The 12,673-nt window shown below is 41.8% G+C and overlaps 1 protein-coding gene across 1 annotated transcript in view; it reads left to right on the forward strand.

Annotated features, from left to right (window-relative positions):
- The window catches only part of med30 (mediator complex subunit 30), a 47,207-nt gene that overhangs the window by 6,517 nt on the left and 28,017 nt on the right, over positions 1 to 12,673 (forward strand). Inside the window, exons 3-4 of the mRNA XM_080008815.1 lie at positions 152 to 310; positions 10,530 to 10,637. Coding sequence (XP_079864941.1) covers positions 152 to 310; positions 10,530 to 10,637 — 267 coding nt within the window. The remainder of the gene's footprint in view (positions 1 to 151; positions 311 to 10,529; positions 10,638 to 12,673) is intronic.

The raw sequence follows: 12,673 nt of genomic DNA on the forward strand, positions 1-12,673 counted from the left end.
TGTGATTGCTTTTTGTCCGTTTCTGAATGCTAAATTCTGCATGTATGTTGCCCAACATGACATATTACTTGAATACACTGCATATTACTGACATATCACATGACATATTCCCAAATTGTCTTTTTCTTCCATCGTCGTCCTGCCTTTTCAGCTCCCAAACGGGGTGACGTACCACCCCAACACCCACCAGGACAGGCTGGGGAAACTTCAGGAGCATCTCCGCATGCTGTCCGTGCTGTTCCGCAAGCTGCGTCTCGTCTACGACAAGTGCAACGAGAACTGCGCGGGCCTGGACCCCATCCCTCCAGAGGTGAGGCCGAGTGACCGGGTGAAAGGGCGTAGCGGTTAGGGTTGGTGCTGGCAAGAAAACGCTTAGATTTAACCGGGGTAATTAATAGCCAATAAATAACAATGAAGCATTAGAGGAAGCCACAGGAACTGCAACTACCATCCACTCAGGGGTTTAAGTGTGAACTTGTATGAACTGTATGAAGAGGAAGTTTGAGGGAAAAAAAACCACATTTGCTCAACAAAATCCTTTACCAGATGAATAATTAAAACATTGAAATATCAGCTTTCATCTTCCACTTTTCTCCCAGTTAGGTAGATTGCTATTTCCACCACCCCTACCCCCTTGAGTTGCTTTGATGCACATGGAACATATCATGATTACATTTCAAATAGTTTATTACACTCAGGCTTAAGATATAAACATCAAAGACATTTTTTTTTGTTATTTGTTCTGTTGATTCCTTTTTGCTTCCGCGGTTTTATTTTTGCCACGCTTGATGTAGCAGCGCGGCTCTTTACCACAAACTGCCTGCTGACTTTCCAGATTGGAAGCTGTTAGTTTAAAAGGAAGTGGGTCATTGTTATCCCCATTTCTCATTATCCACAGCACACACGCACACACTCATAAACAAACCACTTGAGCAAATACACAAATAACAACTGCTCAAATGCACACACACGCTATATATATGTATGTGTGCATGTATGTCTCTATGTATGCATCTATGTATCTATCTATGTATGTATGTATGTGTGTGTATATGTGTATATACATATATGTGTGTGTGTGTGTGTGTTTGTGTACATATACACACACACACACACACACACACACATACACATATCTATATATATATATATATATATATATATATATATATATATATATATATATATATATATATATATATATATATATATATATGTATACATATATATGTATATATATATATGTATACATATATATGTATACATATATATATATATATATATATGTATACATATATATGTATACATATATATATATATATATATATATATATATATATGTATACATATGCGCACATACACACACACACACTCTGAATGTGCTGGAGTGTTATCTCCACACTTCCCCTCCAGGTCTGTCTCAGCTCGCAGCAGATTCATTGGCACCCAGGTGAATCCCCGGGGCCTCCTTTCTGGCGCTTACAGTCACCCAGCACTTCCATAGCAGCTGTGAAACGGCACTTTGTGAAACATGGCACTTTGAAACTCACTGACAGAGTTGGCGAACCGCCTGCCTGAAGACGTACAGTACACCAAACAGATGCTGTACAGGAAAAGTGTGTGTGTGTGTGTGTGTGTGTGTGTGTGTGTGTGTGTGTGTGTGTGTGTGTGTGTGTGTGTGTGTGTGTGTGTGTGTGTGTGTGTGTGTGTTGGACACAACACAATCCAAAACGAAACATACGTGCTTGTTCTGTACCAACTGAAACTACCACATACACACACATACACACACACACACACACACACACACCGTTATAGTTGGGCTTTCCACCGCTGTTTGATTGGATTTCTGACTGCGGCGGTCCCTTCCCAATTTCCGCAGATTGGCTCGGCGCTAATCTCTTTCTCCAGACTATGGAGGAGGAAGTGGGAGGAGACCGGGCTTAAATTGGAACAAATCTGCAATGGCTGCCGCCGTGTACGCTTTCACACATTGAATTAATGGAGTCTGGTACAATGCATCCATAATGTCTCTTTAATGTTACTGTCATCGTGGTTTCCATCTGAAAAGAGGGTTATCGGCCCCTTCTACACCTGGCATTCAAACGTGATTTGTATCTGGATATGTTACCTGGAAAATTACAACCAGTCACGGGTCATTTATGGCATGGTATTAATAAGCTTTCTGGTTATCTTGATTCCGACCCTGTCAGTATGCAAATTAGGGAGGTGGACTCGTCAACAAAGATGGCGCGGCCCAGGTCAGAGGAAGCGATGCTACTCTGCGGCCTTTTACTTTATTTTTCCTTTGCGGAGGAAGGGGGTCGTCTTTGGCAATTTTGTGCAATCATTTTCTGTGGGCTCCCTTTTTCAACTTGAGGGCGCATTTATTTTTTTTTCCTCCGAATGTGGCGAGCTGTATGGATTGCATTTCCACCTGGCTGAGATCCGATCCCAATGCGAGCCAGACCAGCCCCAGATGTGCCCTGGCAGGTCCAATAGCGTTCCCATTGCAATGTGTTCTTTATGCATTTACACTGCGCATTAACATGTGCATTTGCTTATCAAAATAAGATATCCAGATACAGATCACATTTTAATGCCAGGTGTTAAAGGGGCCTTCATGCAGTGTAGCTGCAACAGCCACGGGCAGGGTATTGGACAGGTTGTCACGAGTCGATTCAACATTGATTCAGTCCAATATTAATGAGCTGGCAACCTATCGATTCTATTGACTGGTTACCACTTTATACATAATGGGAATTGCCACCAACTTTTCAGTCTACCATCTGGTGTGCTTTAAAAAAATATTTCACTGAACAAATTCAGGTAAAAGCCCTTTCCAGAAGGTGTTAATATTATTATTATTACTACAAGACCAGCCCAGTAATGTGATTTTTACTTGGCGCAATTTCGGCTTGGTAAATTTTTCCAAGACACCCACTGGTGTATGTAACTACGTGCCACATGCTCACTTTTTCCAGTCAAAACAATAGCTTGTGAAATTCGCTGTCGAGGAGTTTAAGCTTCTGCCAAGAATAATACCGTTTTTATACCAAAATTATTCTTTACACTAAAAATGCTAAAATAACAGATTGACTTCTTTCCCATTTCCAGCAGAAATGCAATTTTTTAAATTATTATAATTTTTTTCTGGTGTGTCATGGTCAACGTCACGATCAAGCCAGAAAAGGGGCGTGTCATGGTTCCGGTGTCATCGGGGAAAACAACAGTAGAGGAGACAGTGACTTAAACAACTGTCTTTTGCTGGCTCATCACCCAGCGAGACTCGGTTCCCTCCGTTCCTACAAAAGAGCCGTTCAAAAGAATTGGGTCTTTGGTATATCTATACTACAAAAAAGTAAATGAACTCCTGATTTTGGATTCTAAAGTGAAATGAAATGATTGAATAATACGCAGATATTCCAGGCTATAAACGTGCTAACGTCTGGAACTTCAACGGGCGTTGCATTGTGCAGGTAATAGGGCTTAAATGAGTGGGTCGACCCGGGTGTCCTGTTTACATCAGAGCCGATCGGCGCTGGAGCCGATAACAACCTGTGTCTATTCTGGATCATTTCACCTGCGACTGAAACCCAGCTGTTACCTTTCCCACTGATGACAAATGCTGGATGTTAGCGGATGTTATCAGGTTTTTGGCAAGTGAGAAAGAGATATAACAAACAATTTGGAATACGACACAACCTCCCGGGTTATTCTCATGAAACCACCATAAAACATGTATGAAATGAATTAATACACATATTTACAGAGAATGTGAAATAATAATAATAAAAAAAAATGAAAGTACACAATGCATGCAATATGGCCCACTTAGTTGTTTTTAACCATGGCATTACATCAACCAGCCACAACATTAAACCAACCACTAATAACCACGAATATTGTGTAGCTCCCCCTCGTGCCGCCAAAACAGCTGTGACCCGTGGAGGCATGGACTCCACAAGACCTCTGAAGGTGTCCTGTGGTGTCTGGCACCAAGACATTAGCAGCAGATCCTTTGAGTCTTGCAAGTTGTGAGGTGGGGCCCCCATGGATCAGGCTTGTTGTTCCAGCACATCCCAAGGATGCTCCATCGGATCGCACCCTAACACCACCCGTCCACATGATGTAGAAGAAAACGTGATCAATCAGACCAGGCCACCTTCTTCCGTTGCTCCATGGTCCAGTTCTGACGCTCACGTGTCCATTGTAGGCGCTTTCGGTGGTAGACAGCATCGGTATAGACCTGTCGTTTGGGAGATGCTCTGACCCAGTCGTCTAGCCATCACAATTTGGTCCTTGTCAAAGTGGCTCAGATCCTTACGCTTGACAATTTTTCCTGCTTCCAACACATCAACTTCAAGAACTGACTGTTCACCTGCTGCCTAATACATCCCACCCCTTGACAGGTGCAATTGGAACAAGATGAGCAATGTTATTCACTTCACCTGTCACTGGTTTTAATGTTGTGGCTGATCGGTGTATATTTGTATTCTTTCTGTGCTTTTCTTATCAAAAAATTCATGACCATGATGCGTCCGGACAATTTGTTTTGTGTAAAATGGCAAAACACATTGACAGGGGAAAAAATGTATGCTCCACTTCTCTTTAGATTGTTTAAAATTGATAAAATGTATATTTCTTTCAAAAATATCAAATACTACATTACGGTAATGTAAGGGTTATTTTTTCCCAGCCGGTAATGGGCCATATATTAGGTGTACTTTAATATTTAAATGAGTTATTTAACATTCTTTGTGAATATGTGTATCAATTCATTTGGGACATGTTTTATGGGGATTTCATGAGAATGACCCCCACCATGTACTACTACTGCTGTCCAGAAAGTGTAACACAAAAATGTCATCTTTAAATTTGTTTGTGACCTTATGGCAGTATTGACTTTAAGCAGAAGATGTGCGCGTGACTTCCAAAGAAAGTTTTGATATTACAATTTTCCAATCAATCAAGAAATCGAAACGATCAAATTGAACCTTCATTTAAACCTTTTTGTGTCTTCAACCCAGCTGCACTACGTCCATCGTACGTTGTACAAATGTTGATCCGTCTCCTGTAGCGCGCGACAGTCCAGCACTGACCGGCCCATATCTCCACGCACACCCCGTTTGTCCGTGACACGACCGAAGTGGGTGGGGGTGGGGGGGGGGTTGGTTTTGGCTGCGGCCCGCGTGCCATTCATCATCCTGGAGAATTCAGGTGCCTGGACAGCCGCTCGCCAACAGGAAGGGGAATCGATGACTCGGGCGCTGTGACCTCATCGCAGCCTAATTAGCAACAGGCCCCGTAATGAACAGCTGGCCCCAGCGCACACGTCAGCACTTTTCTGCCCCCCCCCCCATCCAACAGCCTCTGTCTCTTTTTTATTTCCTCTCTCGCTCTCTCTTGCTGCTCATTCTCGCTCTCTCTCTCGCTGCTCTCGCGCTCTCTCTCTCTCTCTCTCTAAGAGCTGCTTGCTCTCACTCCTTTCCCCTCTACCCCTCTCTGCCTTCATCCCTCTGTTTTCCCCTCATTTTCTTACTGGCTCCTTGCCTCCTTCCCTACCTCTACCCACCTCCTTTTTCCAAATCCCTCCCTTCACTTCTGTGTTCCGAACCCCACCCGTCTTTGTAATTTCTGGAGTGGACAACAATGTACTGTAATTTGATTTACCTCTCGTCAACTCGTTAACCCCATTTTTTATATTTGTGAGTGTGAGCGTGTGTGTGCGCGCGCCTTTGGAGTACGGTCTATCCTTTACCTTCAGGAGGGAAGCAATCCTTCTTGGAATGCTGTCGTACAAGTCGTGTAGTGGGATATTGCACCATTCTTTAATAACCTCCAGTTCTTTGACGGATGAAGGAGGTGAAAATACACTTCACGCTCTGCCCCAGAGCTTCCCATGAAGGCCGCGGTAGGCGTTTGATGTTCATGAAACCGTTCCTGACTTTTAGTGTTGTGTGTAGTGTAGTGTATGTGGGCGTTATATGGGAACATGAGGAAATGGCAATTATTTGACCCAATGACTCCTACGGGATGGCTGCCCGTATCGCTATGTCTAATAGTTGGCAACAGACATGGTGGGTTGGAGGCATCCTTTGGCTTTTTCTGCAAACCCATCTGTATGTAGGAAATGGGCTGCAAGACTGGAAGACTCCTCAGACATTAATACTTTTTTTCCCTTTGCCCAGGGCTCCAGGTTTTGCCAGCAGGTTGTGCATCTGCATATTGGCAGCTTCCAAATGTGTGAAACTTTTTGTTGGGATTGGGTGGTAGAGATGCTGATCTGATTAAATCCCTTTCCGGGGGAGGCTTTTGAGGTGGCCATTTCGTGGCAGTTATCAATTATCCTATCACCCCTCCTGTTGACAAGCTTCAACGGCATATGACTCTCATAGCAACTGGATTTGCCAACGTCATTTCGTAATTTCAACGTTAATCTCCTTTTTCAAGTGGTGTTTCTGATTTAGTCCACCACCTATATTAAACAGTATATGTTGTGTATAGGGAACAGTATATGTATTTTTCCGGCTTTTTCTCTGTTCTATTTGTCTCAGCATGGCAACCCGGAGAAGTTCATTAGCCCATTCCTTTCCGTCGAGCAGGAAACCACATCCATCTTTGTGGAGAGGGAAGGGGTTATGACTCACACACGCTGGTGCACATACACACACGTCCACGGATTTAAACACACACGCAGACACATGCACCTGCATACACATACTCATAAGCAGAAACACAAAGACAAATACACACAAAAGCGTGCACACATGTACTGAATATAAGTGCACACATACTAGGAGTGCAACAGATCACAAAACTCACGGTTCTGATCGTATCACGGTTTTGAGTCACTAGGATCATTTTCCGGATCAGCAAAAAAAAAACAAAAAAAAAAACAAAAAGGAGACAAATATAACTTTGCTATCCATTTATTCTGTAAAACACTCAATGCAAGGAATTTTGCCCATGGTCTTAAATGAAAACAACTTTCAAGATTTTAAATGTAAATAAAAGAGTATGGGGCACGCAATGATACCTTCTTCCTTTAAACAGGTAATGAATTGAAAAATATGATTAGATCCACCCCAAGTAATTGAATTTAGTTTCAACAAGTAACCAGTGTCATGTTAAATTTCTCACGTTTATGACAAACCACATTTCAATGAAAGTCATAGCGCGACATACTGTAAACCAATCATTGCGCTTCAGAGTAAAACACAGCATGCGTCTGTCTTGTCTATCTTCTTTGCCCTGCCCTGTATTTCACTATGATGCTTAAATTTTGCAATTAATGCGCGGTTCACATGCGTGCCAAACCATGGGGGACGATCTGTACGGATCAACTACGTTCCATTTTCCCTTCTCGAGCTGCCAAAATCAGCTCGCTACCTTTTTAAAATGCAATCTTTTCTTGGCCTGGCTATGGAATTATCTATTGAAAGAACGTTGCTGTTTTCCCGCTTTAGACCTTCTTGACCCTGTGACAAAGCTCAGGGGTTGTCTGGTATAATATCCTGCACATCCTCTATGTTCTCTTCCCCTCGTAGAGCCAGACGGCTTTTTGGTTTGGCACGCCGCTCTGCCTGGAGACGGACCAGAGCTCAGAGGGCTCGCCAGAGCTCTAGATCGCTGTCTCTCTCTCCCTGTCTGTTTCTTTTGTTTTTAATCTGTTTTTATCTCTGTCGCTCTCTCTCTCTCTCTTTCTTCCTTCCTGTCACCTCATCTTCTGGTCTCTCGTGTTTTTCAAAAACCTTTCTTTCTTTTTCTATCCATTTGTAGCTTCTTTTCTTGTCCTCCCTCCTGGTATTGGATGCTGTCACTCCATTACATTTCTCATACTTGCTAATAGCCTCCTTCTGCCTGCCTCCCTCTGTTATTGTCATTCCTACTACTCTGGGGCTCTCGATGTGGATCTTTACCCGTCATAATTCTTGCTTTGTTGCGTTTCTTCTTCTGTCTGTCTCCCTGTCTCTGTCGGTCTGGATGTTTGCCAGCTCCAGTTCTTCACTTCCAGTAAGTCGGGGCTTGTTTCCAGATGGAGCAGCCTGCTCCGATCAACCTCTGCCCTGCAAAAAATGAAACCTTCGTTAACGAATATGCATCGAATGCGTTAAGATGCTTTAAAATCAAAACCACTTACATGTGTTAAAAAGTTTGCGATTAAGTAATTTTCTAGTCTAAAGTGGTAATTTATGTTACTATATTAGAGTTACCCACCTTAGTTGAATATGCTTTTTCAAAGTTTTTTATTTAAAATATTTTAAATGTTGAGTATCCAACTACGAGACCTGGGTTCAGACTGCGCAGTGAAACAGAAACATCCACAGAGCTCCGTTGTTTACATTAGCCCCGCACCAGAGGTTTCTTTTGGAGGGCAGTCTGTATTCCCACCTGATTTTTATTGGCTGCTGATTGTTTATAGACAGTCTCCAACCTGATCTGCCTACATGTGCTTGTTTTTTCTTTTTTTTTCAAAAGGATGTTTGCTTTTACTGGTGCTGCCACATAACCTCACTTCTGATCACGAAACCGTGGAAAAGATACTTCTGTTCCACTGCAAAGAAAATTGAAAAGCCATTAGGCACGTGGCTTAATAAGACAGGAAGATTACAAGAACACTTCTCATACTTTTCTTCTACTTATAGTCCATCTAATAGCATGGGAGTATTTTAGTTATTATCATTTCACATCATATTTTAGTTATTATCATATTATCCCTTAAAGGTCTATTTAACATATTTTTAAGATGACTCTCCACAAACAAATGTTTTATTTTGTTCAGTGTCAGTCATAAAGGTTTCAGCCCGTGTCCTTGCATTCGCTCAACGTCAGTGATGGAAAGTAACAAAGTACAAGTGAACTACTTTGTGTCTGTGCTTCAGTAACCTTCCGTTTTGGTGATTTTCGACTTTTACTCCACTACATTTCAAAGCAGTTATCTTATCTTATTACTGTACTCAGTTTCTAACACAGTTGTGTTAGTTTAGCAGCACCACAAATAAAAGAGGAAAAAATAGGGACTGGATCCGTCAAACTGCTGATTTAGGATCGCTCATAAATGATTCACAAGGTAAATTCTTGAAAATAACTATATTATTTATTTTCTAAATGTATCTAGGATGCATGTGAAAAATGGTGCAAGTGTAGCACTTAATGCCGTATTATTGGCTGTGCTATATCAGGGCACTGGATATGTAAAGTACTTTAACCTTTAATACTTTAAGTACATCAAGAACAAATGATGGTGTTTTCACCTTTACTAAAGTAATTTTGTGTCTGGGTATTTGTACTGCAGCCTCATAGGAAGGACACGTGTCTAGGTTAAATGTGGTTGTGCTCTGCTAGTGCCAGGGGGGCTGAACCCAGTTTGGTGCAGTAGACTTCCTACTTAGTGCATCACAGATGTTTTGGGACATGGGACCTTGCGTGTGGCGACAGGAACACAGTGTTCCAGAGACACTGAACCCTGACTGGCTGTGTTGCTGCAGCCAGCCAGGGTCATCACCCTGCCCACCACTAGGGGGCAGTGTGATAAAGCAGCAGGCATCGCCTCTTTCCTGCTTCAGGAATGCCACCGCTGTGACTTCATGCTCTCACACATTAGCCTCACTGTAGAGTCAAGCAGACAAGGTCAAGCACACAGAGAGTTTAAAAATGAATTAATCTCCAGCGCTCCGTGTCTCTCTGTATAGAAAGAACCTGGTGAGGCTCGGCCTGTGCTCAAAGGCTTACACAGAATCCCCATTTTCACCACTCTGTGGGAACAAGGTTATAATCCAGCACCGGAATATCCTGAATATAGAAGCGCACTCATAGTATGTACTACACACACACACACACACACACACACACACACACACACCTCAGACTTATTCCTGCACTCAGTGGGCATATAGGTTTCATATGGAGAAACACCTAAGACTGCAGTGGAAAGCCTCTACTCTCCCAACGTGCTGTTAATTAGACGAGAAGATATTCAACGTTCAACAAGACGTTCAACATTTCTGCAGATTTGCTCAAGAGTTTAATTAAAAAAATAAAAACATCCGTTTAAAAGCATAATACTTCCTCTTACAACAGGATTCATAGCACAGCATTAAAATACATGTTTATACTGTATATATACTGTTTTACTTGTTAAGGATGGTTGGAAAACTGACTCTGAAAACCTAACAAATCATGACAAAATATTCACCCTCTCAATTGAAAGAGCTTCTAAACCCGGAGGTTTCAGGTTCTCTGCCTCCTCATGTTTTTAAGAAATGCTCGGAGAGTGGGCGGGGTTCTGCTGGATGGGCATAGCCAGTGGATAATAAGCTTTTTGAGTGAACATGATTTTGAGTGAAGGCCCTCTTGAATGCATACTGAACTTCATGCAAGTCAGTAATCCCCAGCCGATGATGAAGTTAGAGGAACGACTTCTGTTTTTCTGCAAAAATGCCATTATTCATGGTGCTGATAATAGCATTTTGCAGAAAGACAGAGGTCATTCCTCTAACTCAGTCTTTCTCTTCTGTCCTCTTTAGCACCTGATTCCCTTCGTTGAGGAAGACGGCTCGAAGCACGAGGACCGTTCGGCCACTCAGAGCCGCATGGCCCTGGAAGAGAGGAGGGAGATCCTGGAGGTTAACAAGGTACGGCTCTCTGGGTTCTCCGCTTACAATTTGGGAATTGTATATAGACTCGCTTGGACGGATCGGCCTAACACAGTGGGAACGAGGCATCCTCACGCGCAAGTTATTACAGAGAGCTGGAGGTGGTAGAGTTGGAGGTAGAGTTGAATACAGCTAGTAGTGGGGAACACACTAAAGTCTAGAACAGTGATGGAAACCTGGCATGCCAGACCCCACAGGCAGTCGCCAGGGTTCGGAGGGGGGTCACGAGGCCTTGTGCGATTTGAGGCATATGTTTCCCAATAGGAAAATATTGGTTCAAAATTCCACATGTGTGAGTTCAAATATAAATAGTAGCAAAATCCACGACTTTATGTTATAATGTATTATATTCCCTAAAAAAACTTGCTCTCTACCATGAAAATATTACTAATTCAGACAATAATATACCGCTACTAATAATAATAATAATAAGTATAGCTGCAGGCAGCAATATCCAGTTTATTCGTTTTAGTTACATGTTACAGCTTTTTGGTTTCTGTCAAATACATGACAATTTGCGAAACTTACAATCATCAAACATCGTGAGTTAGGTCCATAGTACTTTTTTTTTTAATATTTCGACTGACCTTGAGTCAGTCACAATATTCTTTTCATTTAAATCTGCTGGGTTGAGCTGTAGGAAACTGTTTATACGTGACGTTTATTCAAATAAAAACGTTTATTTTTTTACCCTAAACCAGATCTTGTCATTGTTATAACTTACCTTGTTGTAAGTAAGTACATGTGAAGTTTCAGTGACGGCAGGTGACGTTGTGTCTCGTGTTCGTCAATGCTGACATATTGACGTACGTTTAAGTATTTACGGAGATTTACGATAGCAGTCGAATTTACATAATTTAATTGGTGATGTTTTTTCCTTGGATTACATTTTCGATAAGTTACGTTTCCATGAAATATAGAAAAAGTGGTATTTCGGTGAGTAATTACCATTGCACGGCCTCTATTTTTCTAACGACTCGCTGGATCTTGAACGCATCACTCATTGGCACATCTCAGTGGATTCAACTCAGCGTGGTCATGAGTTTTTGTGGACTACTGTTTTTTGTATTTTCCATTAATCCGGCGAAGTTAATGGGGATCACGGAGATAAAATATAAATCAAACAGATCCACAGACATCTACCAGGTAAGAAGGTTCATAAATGTATACGTAAACCCATAATTGGTTAATTCTCTAATAATTAACCACTACAGAGAGTCTACACTGCACACTGGACACGGTCCAAAGGGCTTTCTGAATTGGGACCTGCACATTTATAGTAAATCGTATGAAGACGTCATAAAGTGTCGTACTGTAATTCTCATTTCTTTCATTTTGTTTACCAATAGAGGCATGTCAGTCAAGCCAGACCAGTTGAATATTTGGGATCAAAGTTGTTCTGTTTTTCACTAATATCTTCTCCGTATATGGACCGATTTGTATGAAATTTAAACCATGTGTTCGTAACTCCTGTCATTATTGTGTTCAAGATAGTTTTAGCTGGGTTGGACATATTTTGGCGTTGAATGCATTGGACTGACTCTGTGATATTGATCAAATTTGGTCAGTTTTTCACTCATTTCTGGTCCGTATGTGGATTGATTTGGATGAAACTTCAACCACGAGATGTTTGTGACATAATGGTTCAATCAAGACGTAACCGTGTTTGTAGCTTCTGCCGTTCTTCTTTTTCAAATAGTTTTAGATTTCAAAATTCTGAGAATTTTCCTGGAGGAATATCAATAGGGGATCCAGCGTACGGGCAAGACCCCTAATAAAAATAATAATAAAAGTAATGTCTCTTTTAAGAAGGCTGTCCGTTTTTACACCAAAATAAGTTGGGTTTACCTGGGTTTTTTTCAAACCTGCAAATTTTAGGCGATTGACACCTTTCCCATTGCCAGGAGAAAATGCAGTTTTTCCTGGTGTGTCACGTTTGATGTCACTAACACCTCCGTAAAGGGCCGTGTCAAGGTTCCAGTCTGATTCGGAACAAAACAGTACAGGACACAGCA

This window comes from Zeus faber (genome assembly GCF_960531495.2).
Source record: "Zeus faber genome assembly, chromosome: 1".
Classification (NCBI taxonomy): Eukaryota; Metazoa; Chordata; class Actinopteri; order Zeiformes; family Zeidae; genus Zeus; species Zeus faber.